The sequence below is a fragment of the Sciurus carolinensis genome, chromosome 7 (genome assembly GCF_902686445.1).
Source record: "Sciurus carolinensis chromosome 7, mSciCar1.2, whole genome shotgun sequence".
NCBI classification, from domain to species: Eukaryota; Metazoa; Chordata; class Mammalia; order Rodentia; family Sciuridae; genus Sciurus; species Sciurus carolinensis.
In genome coordinates, this window is record NC_062219.1 from 81,627,855 (window position 1) to 81,645,026 (window position 17,172).

The 17,172-nt window shown below is 35.2% G+C and overlaps 1 protein-coding gene across 2 annotated transcripts in view; it reads left to right on the top strand.

Moving 5' to 3' along the window:
• Positions 1-17,172, top strand: part of Lca5 (lebercilin LCA5) — a 72,325-nt gene that overhangs the window by 22,356 nt on the left and 32,797 nt on the right. For both annotated transcript variants that reach the window (XM_047557808.1, XM_047557809.1), the window contains exons 2-3: positions 9,203-9,564; positions 13,735-14,264. In XM_047557808.1, the coding sequence (XP_047413764.1) occupies positions 9,366-9,564; positions 13,735-14,264 (729 nt within the window). In that variant the 5' untranslated portion in view covers positions 9,203-9,365. The remainder of the gene's footprint in view (positions 1-9,202; positions 9,565-13,734; positions 14,265-17,172) is intronic.

Below are 17,172 nucleotides of genomic sequence, written 5' to 3' on the forward strand. Positions count from 1 at the left end.
TCCGTGGAGATCTTCAGTACCTCGCATTTAAGGGGGAGATCAATATTAACAGCACCCAATGCAAGCAATATACAACCTTCAGCCAAATAGCTCCTATTAAGACAACAGGCACTTTTCTCCCATGTGGTCCTGGGTGCTGAGCACCCGTACTTGTGTCCCTGTCATGGAGAGCTATTCTGTATTAGGCAGATCAGGACCAGGTGCTGAGAGCTGTGGGTCAGCTACAAAACTGAGAGTACTGTGCCAGGTTGGTGGCAAGGGAGGGGTTGGGAGACTGGGGATTGGGGAGCCAGAGTGCTCTGTTGTGTGCTGGACTGATGCTGGACCTGGCGGGACCAGGGGATCAGTGGATGCTGGATTGCGAAGGGAGTTTGGGACTGGGCTGGTGCTGCGGCCCAGTGAGTCCTGGACTGAGTGGGCCCTGGGAACCTGGTGGGTGCCATACCCACTGACTGGGCGATCCAAGAACAAGATGCCCTCATACCCTCATCCTACCTTTTCACCTGCTGTTGCTAGTCCTGTCCACCCCTGTGCACTTCAGGACTCATGGGACTGGGTAGAGCCTGGCTCCCACCTCTGCAGCAAGATGGTGGCTACTAGCACACCCAGCAGGAAGACCTCAGGTGTAACCAAACCTGCAGGCACCTCAGTAATGAACCTCAAGGCCCTGGGTCAGTGTCCCTAGATGGAGGTGACTGCATCCTGAGATTGAGGTGCCAAAAACCTTCAGGTACCCCCAACACTGGGTCTCCAGGCCCCTGGTGGTGTCCCAAGATGGAGGCTGCTGCATCTCAAGATGGTGATGTGGTGGCAGTGGTGTCTAAAATGGAGGCAGATACTTTTGGAGATGGGGCAGCATTGGCGGATACTGTAGCAGCCGCTGGAGGCGGCATCATTAAGAGATGAAGTAGCTGCTGCAGCCTTGCTCGGTCTTTTAATGATGTCCCAGAGATTTTGTGTGTTTTGTTCTTTTTTTCCCTTATTTCTATCTTAATGTAATATTTCATCAGGCTTGTCTTAGCTCTCTGATAGTCTGTCTTCTGCTTGATCTAGTCTGTTGGTGAGGCTCTCAACTGAATTTTTATCTAATTTATATGAATTTGCATTTCCAGTATTTCTCTTTGGTTCATTTTCAAAAACTCTCATTACTGAAATTCTCATTCATATCCTGCATTGTCTTTCTTAATTCATTCAGTTCTTTATTTGTATTCTCTTGGAATCCACTGAACTTTAAAAAATCATTCCTTTGAATTTTTTTATCCAGTATTTTATCGACTTTGATATCTTTGGAATCTGTTACTATAGAACTCTGAACTTTATAAGGTTTCATATTGCCTTGTTTTATCATATTTTTTTGTGTTCATATGTTGAGATTTGCACATATCTTGGGATGGATATCTCTTCTACTTTTATGTGGGGGACTTCTTATCTGACCTTCTTTTGGTGTTATATCTTGGATATCAGTTTATTGTGTAGTGCTGGGTTGAATTCCAACTGAACTTCATAATATAATCTCCCTGAGGTGTCTTCAGCTGTGATTAGTGAGTTTTGACACAGTGTGTAGTGTACAGGAGCCTGAGAGGCCCACTTTCTCAGAAATGCATTGCAAGAGTGGAATCCCTTTGGTAATTTAATTAAGTGTTGTATAGACAGAAGGGTGGAGTGGCACTCTCTGTGGTTACTCCTACAATGGGGATATATCCCTTACCAGATGGTGGCGGTTTCCTTAGACACTGTTGATAATGGCACTGTTACTTCAAAGTGGTTCTTATATTGACTCTTCTACCATGGTGAAGGACTTGCAGCTTTTATCTTCTGTTAAGACATTGGTGCAGTTCCTGGTGTTTCATGTGGAGATGCAGGGACTCAGGTCACAGCTCCTACTCTGTGGTGCTCAGATCCAGACTTGTCAGTGATGTGCCATCTGACAGGATGTGGAAAAAACCAACGCTGAAGACCCTCATAGGTGCAGTGTCCAAAATGATTTTGTTATTTCTCTCTGCTGTTACTGAGGGGGTGACTACCCAGGAGGGAAGTGTCAGAGCTCGCCCCCATTTGTGCCCACTTGAGGATGGGCCATTAAGTAGGGGCTTCTGTTCCCTATATTCTTTAAGTTGAAGTATCTGCCAAGATTTGAGCAGGACCAAATCATGGCTAGTGCTGAGTGCAGCTCCTCTTATGAGACTTGGAGCATAGTTTAGTGGCAGAGCACCTACCAAACGTAAAAAATACTGGGCTTGATGCCTAGCACCAAATAGGGGTAGGGGAGCAAAACAAGATAAGGGGAAAACATTTAGCATAAAAGATTTCAAAAATTTAAAGTTAAAATTTTAAAAAGTTGAAAAAAGAGAAAAATTAAAATTTGAGTAGAAAAGAAAAAAAGGTCTAAATAAAAATTTATTTGTGAGGTAGAGTGGATGCTTGCAGCTTATGCTGATCAAGCCTTCTCTCTGGGTCTTCTTAGGCTGGACACCCTGTGTGCAGAGAGAAAACTAGACTATTCACAGTCCCCCATTCTCCATTCCTTATTTTTTGTTGTTTTGCTTGCCAGGTGGCTAGCAGGAGTGGTTTGTGGCTGAAGCTAATTGGAATTCCTTTCAGCTGTTTTTCATGCTGCAATGGGCTAGCACAGAATGCAGAGCTATCCAGGCAAAGAATCCCTGCATAGCTTTTTGTGCTGTGCACTCTGAGAGTAGGACAAAGACTGGAGCTCAAGTGTGTTAGCAAAGTAGTGCAGAGTTCAGATTTCACTAAGCAAAGATTCTGGAATTGTTTGAACTTTCATTCCATGGGCAGGGAACATCCAGTTTGTCCCCAGATGCCTCAGTGGGTAGAGAGAGCTATGTGCTACCTAAGAACTGTACTGGGAGGGTGGCAGTGGATTCTGCACAGTTCATCACCCATAATCCCAGTGCTCCCACACATGGCTTGCATACCGCATCACACATGACTGTTGACTCTCACAGACTTGTCAGGTTTCCCAAACTGCAGATTTTAAAGGGAAGTACGTTCCATTTCTCTCCACCTCACAATCTGGTTTCCCATCTCAGAATTCTCATCAGGTTTGTGTCAGGTCTCTTACCTGGGCCAAACCAATTCCTGAGGCAGACACCCACTTAATCAGTGTTGTGAAATTGCTACGGGCTATAGGGTCCCCGAGATAGGAAAGTGCGAAGTCCTTTGATCTCTAGAGCAGTAAGCTCAAACAACAGACCCTTCTCAGTTTGGCTCCCAGTTAAAGCTCTGTGAGAATACACTGGGAAGTGGGGAGGGCTTTTCTAGAGTCAGCTCACTATGCAGTTCCCTGGTCCTTTTTCTGTTTAGAGTTTATGGCTGCAAGGTTCCAAAGTCTGTACTAGTACAGCTCTCTGGAACTTCCCCTTTCACCTATACCCTGCTGGTGAAATATTTCTTCTCTCCTTACCATGCTGCTCTGAGATCAGTGCTGGGATACTGTTTCTCCCTCTATTCCAAAATCCAAAATCCTTGTTTTTCTCAAGATCTCTTTCTCTCTACTCTTGAATTTCAGCACTCTGTCATAGCTGCTCACCTCAGTAGGCAACTACACTCATTATTTTGTTTCTACCTTGTGGAGAAACAGGTGAGTGTTGGGTGCTTCTAATCTGCCATCTTGAAATCATCTTTTTCTTATAATGTTAGCAAAGCGAAAGTCTTTGACAAGGACTTTGGATTACAAATAAATAAATATAAATGAGATTTATAAATAAATCTTGTTTGAGTTATAAATAAAATTGCTGATGTTTACCAGGTACTTAATTGTGTCATAGTTATTGAATTATCCCCTTTAATCCTCACAGTACTATAGTTTGTTACTATTAATAGTCTTATTTTAAAGGTAAAAATTTTAAGATTTTAGATTTAGATTGATAGTTAAAATCCAAATTTGCATAGCCAATGAGGTGAAGACACTTCCTTACTCTTACCCATTATCTTTTTTATTTATACTTTTTCATGTGGAAGTGTTTTCTTTCAGGATTGCAAAGTGAAAGATTCAGACTGATTAAATTTATTTTTTCACTTTTTGCTTTCTTCTGAGGTGCTAGGGATTAAATTTATTTTTTAAATATTAGTATTTGCTGATTTCAGATCCAGTAATGAATTTTAACAGAGATCGAGATTGCTAGATAGTAATATATCAGAAGTAAGATCAAAGTTCTAGGTTTGGGTTTGGAATGTAGTTCTGTGGTAGAGTATGGTTAGTATGCAACATGGCCCTGTGTTGAGTCCCAGCACCAAAAAAAAACAAAAACAAAAACAAAAAACCTAAGTTTGTATTTCATTTTTTTTAATCTTTTTTTAAACTAAGGAAAATTTCAAACAAATACAGAAATAAAGTATCAAAATAATGAAGCTGTTAAGTCTTTACCACCAGTTTACAAAACTATCAACTCATTGTAAATCTTATTTCATTCTCCCTAGAGTATTTTGAAACTAACTTCAGACATTTAATTTTACATGTAAGTGTTTGAATAAAGATCTCTAAGAGATAAAAATTCTTAACAAAAAACAAACCACAATATCACTATTTTACCTAAAGTGTTAATTATTCCTTAATATTAAATAGCCAGTTAGTGCTTAAACTTTCTCAATTATCTTTTTTTTTTTGCACAACTTTTTTGAATCAGGATTGAAATAAGGTCCAAGGGTTACAATTTTTATTGTTTCCTATGCCTTTCTTAATATAAAAATACCCTCTTCCTGTTATGTTTGCAGTTTATTTGTTGAAGAAACATTTTTCTTGTAGTTTGCCTCAGTTTGTATTTTGCTGTTAGTTTCCATGTACTTCCTTTTGTCCCTTGTACTGTCTGTAAATTGTCATTTACATTTAGAGGATTGATCAGATTCAGATTTAACTCTTTTGCAGAGATGGGCAAATTACTTCAGAGGTATTGTGTACTGTTAGGAGACACAAAATACCTGGTTGTTTCTTTTCATGTTAACTTTGCATTGCTGTGACCAAAATAGCTGATTAGAACAACTTAGGGGAAGAAAAATTCATTTTGGCTCATGATTTTAGAGGTTTAGTCCGCAGTGGGCTAACTCCATTGCTCTGGGCCCAAGGTAAGGCAGAACACCATGGCAGAAGATTGTGGCAGAGGAGTGCTGCTTACCTCGTGGCAGTTTGGAAGCAGAACAAAAAGGGGAAGGGGCTTTGGGGAAGATGAACTCTTTCAGTGCATGCCACCTGTGATCTGCCTCCTCCAACCATGTTCCAACTGCCTACAGTTAGCACTCAGTTCATCTAAACTAAAATTGACTGATTACAGTGTAGCTCTCATAAGCTAATCATTTTACCTTTGAATATTCTTTCATTAACACAGCAGCTTTTTGGGGACACTTGGTGTTACAGCCACTAGTGATCATTATCTAGCTTTATTATTTCATCAGTGGTTGCAAAATGTCAATATTCTAATTCCTTCATTTTAAAATTTTCTTTTCCATTTATTTTCTAAAGTAATTCTATAAAGAAATAGTTTCCCTCATGTGCTACTTTGTTCTTTTGGCATTATACGCAATATACTTGTTTTATTTTTTTCCCCTTTATGTATCAATTTTTAAATTATTGAGTCCGTTCTCTAGCATCTTCAAAAGGTGACTGATTTTTTAAAAACATATGATATGAATTTAAATATATTTGATCTGTTTTAATCACTTACTGATATAATTCTACTGATGATGAACATTTCCCATCTTTGGCTAGTAGGAGCTTCTTCAATTGGCTCTTCAGCCCTTTTGACACTCCATCAGTCTGATAGCTTCCTTGCTTTTTGAAATGACCAAACCTCCAGATTCTCTGATTCATCTTTTGTTTTCTCCCTCAGATATAAAATCAGACATTTATAAGGAGCTTTAGTTTCTTTTATTGGGAAGTAGCATTTAGAAACTACATTTGGGTGCTAGTTTATTGCACCTCATTTTTTGTTGTTGTTTTTTGGTGCCAGGGATTAAACCCACAAGTGCTAACCCTGAGCCACATTATTTTTTTAAACAGGGCCTCATTCAGCTGTGAGGTTGGCTTTGAACTTAGAATCCTCTTGCCTTAGCCTCTTAAGCCACTGAGATTACAGGCATGCACCACTCCATCTGGTTCATTTGTTGTTTGTTTCTAGAATTTTTGAGTGGACACTTAAGAAGTATTTAAAAAAAAAAAGCCATCATCAGTTTGTACTGATATTTGTTACTTGAATTCTGGACTTCAGAATTTTAGAGCTAACATTAGATTAATTTTGTTTCCTCCTGTTGAAAATTCTAGTGCCCATGCTGAACAATAATTACTCATTTGCTGTATCTGAACACATGTACTGGTCTGAGAATAACAATACCAATGCTACAATTACTGAAAGTAACCCATAATTCATTAGGATATATCTCTCTAGGGATATAAAGTAGTTTATTTTTAGTTATTTGAACTGGTTACTTTGTGTATATTTGCCATCAATTATATATGTAGTTTAGACTGATTTGTTTTATTTTCTTTTGATTTATAGGAATTGCTTTTTAAAACATTTTATTTCTAAAAATTAATTTTCAAAGTTAAATCTACACATAGTTTTATAGAGAGTTTATTTATTTCCATCCCTCTCCTAAGCTCTTCTTTCTCTATTCTGCCATAGTTGTTTTTTTCAAGAAGCAAACCACCATACATATGGCCTTTACATTTTAAATTTAAAAATTTATTCCTCAGCCACAGTAGCAACATTTTAAGAGCTCAGTACCACATGTGACCAGCTACTACATAGGACATAACAAATTATAGAACCTTTACATCCCTGATGAAAGTTCTATTTGGACAGTCTAACCTAGAAAACTCTTTTTTAAAAATTAAATATTTGATTTATTGTACCACTTTTTAAAAAATATAAACCTTATATATTATGTTCCTTTGATAAATAGTAGCATACTATGTTAGTCTGTTTGCTGTGACAAAATACCTAAGACTGGGTATTTATAAAGAAATTTATTTGAAAGAACTTTATTTAGCTCACAGTTTTACCAGGTGTTCCATAAATGGGCAGCCCTGGTTCATCAGCCTCTGGTGAAGGCCTCATCTCATGGTGGATGTCATACATTGGATGAAAAAGTATGAAAGGATGAAGGAAGAGTTTGCATGGTAAGACAGGAAGTCGGAGGGAATCAGGGTGCCTGAGTTGGTCGTTTTACAATAACTCATTCTCTTGAGAATTTAATGATTCTGGGAGATTAACATTCATCCTTTCCAAGGGTGATTCTCCTGTGACCTAATTACCTTTTGTTAGGCACCAGCTTTTAAATGTTCTACCAATCCCAACACTGCTCCGATGAAGACCAAGCCTCCAGTGCAGGAACCTTTGTGGAACAAACCATATCCAAACCCTACTATACACCCATATGTGCTCTTATCTAACTTCCTTTTCTTAACATATTCTGGAGAATTACTCTGTTTGCTAGCAAATATACAAAGAGAGTCCTCATTATTTTTCTAACTCCATAGTACTGCATTGTGTAGATGTTTACAGTTTATAAGACCAGCTTCTTATTGATAGTTATTTTGATTATTTTAGTATTGTACATATGTCTGTTCATATATTCCTAGGACCACTATACTATTAATACTAATTTCATCAATAAGATGGTTTTTTCCAAATATTAAAAGTAACCATTCTCATTTTAAAAGTAGTCTAATTTGAATGTATTAGAAAACAATATTTAAAAGGAGAGATACAATAAAATAAAACCAAGTTGCTTAGGCAGACACTATTTTAATGTTCATATATCCCTTTGTAAGTTGCTTTGTAAATTGTTTTCAGTTCTTGAGTTTAAATAGAAAGAATACTTAGTAATTTAATCTTCTGTTCAATAAATATGTGTATTTGAGATCAAACTATACACTGGTTTGAATTTTTCTTTACAATAACATAAGCATTTTTTTTGAACACAACTTTTTGTAAATATTTCCAACAGATATTATGCTGTATGAACTTTATAGTATTTTTCTTAATTAATCTGTGGTGGTTATATATTTAGGTTCCTTCCATTTTTTAAAAATTGCAATATACTGCATTAGACATTTGTATATAACTTTCCCCCAATTTTTAGAGTTATTTTATTGGAATTCAGGAATGGTATTATTGAATCAAAGATTAAAAGCACAATTAGCCAGGCATGGTGGTGCACACCTGTAATCTTAGTGACTTGGGAGGCTGAGGCAGGAGGATCAGAGTTCAAAGTCAGCTTCAGCAACCCCTGGGTTCAATCTTTGGTACCAAAAAAAGGAGGAGCAGGAGAAGGAGGAAGAGGAGAGTGGGAGGAGGGGATGGGACAACAGTTAAAGTCTTAATACATTTTTTTCCAACCTTTTTTCCAAAAACTCCATGGATTTTTCCTGATGGCAGCTCTGGCAGCAGTGTGATTATTTTGAAAAATATTTTAATGACAAGAGAGCTTTAAAAATGTTATCAGGATGAACATTTTTGTATATCATTTGTATTGCTTTTTTGGGTCTTATGTATTTTGCCTATTTACCTTTTGACCTCATATTTTTCTTAGTTGATATAAGGTATTTGTATATTACAAATGGTAACCATTTTCCTGTCATGTTTGGAAATGCTTTTCATCAAATGCCTTTTCTTTTAAGTAAATTTTTAAAAATATACTTAAATTTTACATTTTTTTGTAGTCAGTATAAGTACTTTTCTTTGCATTTATTAGCAGGTTTGTTGTCCCTTCCACAAAAAAAAAAAAAAGAACTGGTGGTTATTGCCCTGTTAAGATTCAGGTTTTGGGGCTGTGGGGCTAGCTGTGGCTCAGTGGTAGAGTGCTTGCCTGGCATGCATGAGGCCCTGGGTTTGATCCTCAGCACTGCACATAAATAAATACATAAATAAAGTCATGGACAATTAAAAATTATTTTAAAAAAAGATTCAGGCTTTGTGTTTATTATAACTTAAGATTCAAGGGAATCAAATTAATTGACACTTATTCAGGTACTTTATATGTTATCTTCTTTCTGGGTCATGACAGAAACTGTCTTTTCTCCAAATGCTGTCAAAAACTTATGTGTGAAAATAGAGAAAAATTATAGCATCTTGTAAAAATTATAAGTAGTATATTATTTTGCTTTTAGTATTTTCCATTATAATTAACTGTAGAAATGTATTCCATGACCGTGTGATGAGTCTTCCTTTCTCTTCTTTAATTGTAGGGAATAAAGTGTGTCTCCTGGTTGCTAATGCGAATTGTGGACTAAGTATATACTGTGGAGAAAATAAATTGAACAGAAATAATACTATGAAGACGATGAAAATGATCTTCAGTGTTGTCATCAATCTGTGAATTTATGTGACTAGAGACGATTTTTCAAAACAATGGGGGAAAGAGCGAAAAGTCCAGATGCTGATCAAGAAAGAAAAGCAGACAAACACCATTGCTCTAATTATTCCTCTGATTTTGGAACTACATCCCCGTCTTCTGGTCAGTCATCGCCAGTCAGTCCTTCTCCACCTACAATTATTAAGGGAAAAAATACTAAAAAACAAGTATCAGATAACCAAGTATATTGTCAATGTAAGTTTTCTTTAAAAGAATTCTGTGGACCTAGACAATTATGTACAATACTTAAGGAAAACTTGTGTGAATGAAAGTCTTCTATTAGTATGTATATTGCTATATACATGGATATAAGCTGATTTAAATTTTTAATAGGCTGTATTTTAATAAATTGATATAAGCCTTGCTTATCGGTCTGTTTCCACTGTTTACTGTTCAAAATCATGCATTATATACAAAAGAGGGTAATGAAAGGCTACTTACTTTATTTCCTCTTCCTCCTGAGTAAATGCTTATTTTTGGATCTCTAAGGTACTTCCTGTAAAGGCAAAACCAAGACAAAACCTACAAAACAGTTGTACTTTTCTGTATCTTCTCTTTCATAAAGTAGTGAAAGGCACTGATATATTAGTAAGGGACATTTTTATAGTTTGAGTAAAATTATTTACCCTAGGTAATCTATTGCTCACTTCACAAGTTTGAATTAAAACCAGGAATATGATTGGAATTTGGGACTAGCAGTCTAATTTTTTTCATTAAATTGTGTTATAATCTCCATTATTATCATTAAAAATATTTTTATTATTAAAATTTATGACTGAAACAAATTTGTTACATCGTGTTATATAATCTCTTCATTTTAATAAGTCTCAAGAAATCTCATTGTACTGAGTAACGATATGTAAGGTTGAGAAGAACAGCATAGAAAAATATGGTAAGGTATGTGAGGTAATTATAGTATGCATTTAAAAAGTAGCAGTTATAATAGCAGTAGCTTATACTGGTAAGACTATCTATTGCAAGGCAGGACACAACTAGAGATTGAAAGAATAACGGGCCATATCATGAAATATCTTGCATCCTATGATAATACAGTATAATGAATGTCTTTCTGTGGGGAATAGCTATTGAAAAGATATATGCATGGGTATACTTTAATTTGCTTTTATAAATTTTTACTTTGAAAAGTAATGATACATTAAAAACTGCAAAGAATACGAATCCTTTTTGAAAGCAATCTTTTCATGGATCCCTAATTCAGCTCCTGTCTAGCTCTTCAGGGATGTCCTTACTTCTAACTGTTGAGTGCCTTTTCTTCTTTTTTCCCCTTCGAACACAATGCTTTTTTTGGGTGGTAAGTAGGGGGGTCCCTCTCTCCAAATCTGTTTCATTTGAGGGGATCTTGTTAGTGTCATAGTTGAGAACATGATCTTAAGCTTCTGTTTTATAATTAAGAGCAAATATATTGTAGGATAGAATCTTAGAAAATGTCTGTTATTCCTTAGAAATAATTTACACGCCTAGGGTATTATTGGTAAGAAATACTTTAATTTTTTCTTCCTTCCCCAAAAGCCACTTAGTAGGTCACCCAATTAGAGTCAGAACTTTGTAAGCCTTATCTTATTTGAGAAGGTAATGGAGAAAAAGCTGTGAAAAATGTTTCTGTATACTGAGGCTTAAGTTTAATGAACTTTTAGTAACCAGAAATTTTCAATTATCATTTTTCTTCTGACTTGTATTGTTTTCTGCTTTCCACTGTCTTTTTGAATTAAAATCTGTCTACCTTAGACCAAGCAATAGGACCGAACTGATATTTTTCTTTGAACTCCAAGTTAAATTTCTCTCAGTTTAAATCGCCACCAATGTAGATTAAACTAAGGAAAAAAACAACTGTAATGAAAGCAGCATCTTAAACACTTGAATTTGCAGGTTTATGTGTTTGATAGTCTTTCTTCTTTTAAATTTTCAGGAAATTTTCTTTTTTTTTAAATAAAAATGATACTATTAGAATTTCTTTGTATTGTAACATTTAATAATAGCTTTAGTTATCCATGTTTGTATGTTACATATTTATTATATGTATTATATTTATTCCTTATTTATCAGTAATATAAATATGTCTTGATTTTCTTGTTAAATGCACAGTTTATTTTTACTACATTTTTAAAATGAGTCATTTCATTTTTAATAACTGAAGTAAGAAGGAAAAAACCCACTATTTTTCTGCCCACTTTTTGATAGTGACATAAGAAGGGAGAGAAGAATGACAAACATGACAGCCAATTATCTTTCTTCTTACTTCTATTAATATTATATTTCATCTTGATTTGAAAACTATCAAGATGTGTCAATCCAAAAGTGGAGTACATACAGTGCAACTCAAAATTCTGCTAGCTCAGTTGTTGAGAAAAAAAGAAAATTTAAAAATTGGATGCTCCAAATTCAAAATTACATTCTGAAGCAATGTTGAAATGTATTTCAAGTCACAAATGCAAGCAACAGGTGCCATTTTATATTTACCTGTAACCACATTAAAAATAGAAAAATGGGTGAAATTAATTTTATTTAACCCAACATATTTAAAATATTATTTTATATACAGTAGTATAAAACAGTGGAATCTTTTACATTTTAAAACTGTTCAAAATCCAGTGCATATTTCACAGTTATAGACTATCTCAATTTGACTACCCACATTTCAAGTTTCTCCAAAGCCATATGTGGCTAGTGTCTGCCATATTGGATAGATATAGTTTCAATTAGGCATTCCCCCATCCCCCATTTCTTTTTATTACCACTTTCTTTTCTGAATCCAAACATTAATATAGCTAGAATTCTAAATCAGTGTATATTCAAAACAGTTTCTGTGAAATTTTCATATGTATGATGAAACTTTATAATGTTTAATTTTAAAAATTAGTTGTTATTTTTTTCTTGTTTTCTTACCGAATCAGGTATCCATGGTGAGACAGGGAAGGGAAGGGTTGAATCTTCCAGTTTTTCTTTTCTTTTCTTTCCTTTTTTTTTTTTTTCCCCTTTTACTCCTTGAGGAAAAAAAAAAATGCAGTCACCTCAGTTAAAGTTCATTATCTTAACTCCAGCAAATTTTCAGATGACTCTTTTAAAGTGCAGGTACTCTGTATATTGAGGCTTAAGTTTAATTAGCTCTTAGTAAAAATAAAGCATTCTAAATTTTTGAGAATGTTATGATTTCATATATAGTTTTTTAAAGATTTCATATGCTTTTTTTAGGATGTGTTTTTTTTTCCTGTCTTCAAATTATGTTGATGTCTTTGATTTGAACATCACACAAAATAAATTTCCTAAGAAAGTGTTTAGAAACACACCTGTACTACTGTTTTTCATTTTTATTCACTGATAAATGGGATGTAAGTTCTTATTGCTAACAGAATATTCTGGAGGAAATTCTTATTTTACATGCTTACTTAACAACAACCAATTTATGTATATGGTGTTATCTTCATCCTATGTGTTGGGAAAATAGAATTGAAAAAGTTTAATTGAAGTGCCCAAGGGGGTTATTAGGTGGTAAATCTTGAGTCTCAGATTTTCTCACTATACAATAAACTGTCATTCTGTTTCCCAAATGAAGAAAAGGAGTTGTAATAAATATAGAGAAAACATAGTTTCATGTAAATAAGGATTCCAGCTGAGCATCGTACTGCACACTTGTAATACAGAACCTCGGGAAACTGAGGCAGGAAGACTGTGAGTTCAGAGCCAGCCTCAGCAGTTTAGCAAGGCCCTAAGCAATTTACTGAGACCTTGTCTCAAAAAATAAAAGATTGGGGATATGGATAAGTGGTTAAGCCCCCTTGAGTTCAATCCCCAGCACCAAAATAAATAAATAAATAAATAAAAATAAGGATTCTAATTCCCTTGGGATAAATGACTTAAATATCACAATGTTTTGTTCAATGTTTATTTTATAGCATGCTCATGCTAATAATGCCCATGTTTGAATTTTTCCTTCCATCTCATCAAGTTAAAGGTGGCTGAAGCCTGATACTACCATCTTTTTAAGCAGTATAGAATAACCTTTATAAGCCATTGGTATATCATTTTCCTTTTTTTCCCCCCAGTGCTGGGGATTGACCCCCAGGGCCTTGCACATGCTAGGCAAGTGGTATGTCATTTTATGGATAGAAAATTCTTTATCTTTCTTAGAAGATCCCAAACTTTCTTAATAGAAATATATTAAGAGCTGTATTAAGGAAGTAGGTGCCTGAAGCAATTGTTGGAGCTCAAAATAAAACCTGATATTTAACTAAATATTGGAAAAATCCTTTTTGAAAACCAAAATAATGTTATGGACCCATGTGTTTGGATGAAGAAATGATACTATATTTGGTATAGCTTTCACTTTACATTATTACTCTTTTTTAGCCCCCAGGAAACCGAGCCCTAAGGGGCTATCAAACAAAAGAGGAGTCCAAGTGGGATTTCGTTCCCAAAGCCTCAATAGAGAGCCACTTCGGAAAAATCCTGATATTGTCACAAAACGGGTTCTTTCTGCAAGACTGCTAAAAATCAATGAGTTGCAGAATGAAGTATCTGAACTCCAGGTCAAGTTAGCTGAGCTGCTAAAAGAAAATAAGGCTTTGAAAAGGCTTCAGTACAGACAGGAGAAAGCCCTGAATAAGTTTGAAGATGCAGAACATGAAATCTCACAACTTGTAATTCGCCATAACAATGAGATTACAGCACTCAAAGAACGCTTAAGAAAATCTCAAGAGAAAGAACGAGCAACTGAGAAAAAGGTGAAAGATACAGAAGGTGAACTATTTAGGACAAAATTTTCCTTACAGAAACTGCAAAAGATCTCCGAAGCTAGACACCTACCTGAACGAGATGATTTAGCAAAGAAACTAGTTTCAGCAGAGTTAAAGTTAGATGACACCGAGAGAAGAATTAAGGTAAAATTTTCATGGCTTTTAATTGGTGCTGTCTTAGGTTGTTTCTCCTTGGCCATTTCATATGCCCTGATTAAACAGCTTTTTACAGTTTCACATTTGTTTATAAATGAAAACAGTTTTTACTACTATCCAAGTAAGAATCTTACTTGGGTACGATCGTAAGTGAAAATTTAAGATTGTATAATTAGGATCAAGACGCCAAAGATTATATATGTTAAAAAGTCGCGTATGGATTGATGAATGTTTAATTCCATGGATCTTAGTCATTTGAGGGAAAAATTCTTATTTGGTTATTTGATCGTTTCTTTAAAATTGAAAATGATGCTATCATAGTAAGGCTACATAAAACTGACCTTTTAGGGCTATCACATAGGAAATCCTCTGATTGATGATTTCCTTTTTCGTGCATTTGTGACTAATGTACATAATACATGTTTTGGGGCAAGGTTCCTCTTCCCCAAAATAAAATCCTCACAGAAGAGTAGATGGGAGAATATTGAATAATTAGCCTGAGAATAAAAATCTTTAAAAAATGTTTGTTTCTTTCTATGGAGAAAGGAAGAAAAAGAGTCATATTTTAATACATGGAGTGTTATAGTACTTGGTGTGTACAATATTCATGGCCATATACCAATGCCATGCTCAGGGACAGTGGCTTATTAAATACAGTGTGAATCAGTGGCCAGAAAAGGTTCCTAGTTTATTCTCTAAATTTTGCAACCATTATTTTCTATTTCAGTGCATAGAAGATAATCCTGCTATATAGGTTCCACCAGTGATCAATTGGAAGTACAAAGCAAATATAAGAAAACTTTTTTTTCCTTAGGGTTACTTACCATGAGGTGTGATGGGGACTGAAAGCAGTTATCACCATACTATAAATAACTGGCACTTGAATCACTTTTTAAAGGGAAGTAGAACGTGTGCTACATAATGGATTTTTAAATTAGGAATAAAGAACCCAGAATGCTAATTAATATACATGGTAAATAACAGAGTGAGAGAGAGAGAATAAAACTACATATATAGATAAAGAAATTGCAGTGCATGCATACATACACACACCTGTAAACTGCAGTTCTCTCTTATAGTCAGTTATGAAGGGGGTTGACAAGTGGTGGAGGAGAGAGAAGAAGCAAGGAGGAGGAAAAATGGGGTTAAGTTTGTGGATTCAGTTATAGATGAAGGATATCATAGGGCTGTTCACTTGTTAGCATGAAAATCTCTATAATGATTAGTCTGAAATAGTTAACCATATAGTGTCCTGAGTCTTGTTTTCATATTGGATTTTTAAACGCTTAACATTTTAAGTTCACTGTAGATGGGCATGCATATGTAAGAAAATTATATAGAAAGATTCCGTATACTTCTTTTCTGTTTTTGGGGTGGTGCTGGTAATTGAACCCAGGTCCTTGTACATGCAAGGCAAACACTCTACCAACAGAGCTACATTCCCAGCCCCCATATACTTTTTACTTAGTTTTCCCCATTGGTAGCATGTTGTAATATTCTGGTCAAGAAATTGGTTGTGATTCATTAATATAATCCATCAAACTTATTTAGCTTTTGCTAGTTTTATTGTGTGTGTGTGTGTGTGTGTGTGTGTGTGTGTGTAGTTATATGAAATTTTATCACATGTACAGATTTGTGTGACCATGATCACATTCAAGATACAGAATAGTTTCATCACAGGGATCCTTTGTGTTACCCTGCTACAACCATAGCTACCTCCTGCCCTAACTTTTGTGACATCCACTAATCCATTTGCCATCTCTTTAGTTTTGTCATTTCAAGAATATTGTACAAATGGAATTATACAGCATGTAACCTTTTGATGTTGGAGGATTTCACATATACACTTATCCAAGTTAAATGTGTCAGTAGTTTCTTTGTATTCCCAAGTATTAATTCATGGGATAGATGTACTGCAAATGTTAGGATGTATCCTGTCGAAAGGCATTTGATTTATTTCCAGTTTTTGACTATTAACTAATAAAACTGCTATGACAATTCATGTGCAGATTTTTGTTTGAACAAAAGTTTTTATCTCTCTGAGACATATGCCTAAAAGTATACCTGCTGGGTTGTAAGATAAGTATATGTTTGGTTTTGTATGAAACACCATTCTCTTCTAGAGTTAGTGATACTGTTTTACATACTAGCAATATCTGAGTGTCCATTTCTCCACATTCTTGTCAGTGTTTGGAGTGCATGCTAGTTTTTATCTTAGCCATTCTAAGAGATGTATGGTACCATCTCATTGTGATTTTAATTTGCATTTTCCTAATGGCTGATGATGGATCGTCTTTTTATGTGCTTATTGCTTATTCAATCTCTGTAGATCTATTTATTTTCTTTGTTTTGCCATTTTTCTAATTGGATTATTATGCTTTTTCTGTGGATTTTTTAGAGTTCTTTTTATATATATATATACATTTTTTTTTTTTTTTGGAGGGGGGATCGGTACCAGGGGTTGAACTCGGGGACACTTGACCATTGAGCCACATCCCCATTCCTATTTTGCATTTTATAAAGAGACAGGGTCTCACTGAGTTGCTTAGTGCTTTCCTTTTGCTGAAACTGGCTTTGAGCTCATGATCCTCCTGCCTCAGCTTCTCAAACCTCTAGGATTATAAGCATGTGTTAGTTTTTTGTATATTGTTGATACAAGTTCTTTTTCAGGTGTGTGGTTTATAAATATTTTCTCCCAGTCTGTAGCTTGTCTTCTCATCCTCTTCACAGTCTTTTGAGGGAAAGTTTTACATTTTGATGTGTTCAAATATATCATATTTTTCTCTTATCAACTGTGCTTTGATGTTAGTTCCTATCCCTGTTGCCTCAAAGATTTTCTCCTGTGCTTTTCCCAAAAGGATTTTCTTCCAGCTTTACTGAAGTACAATTGACAAAA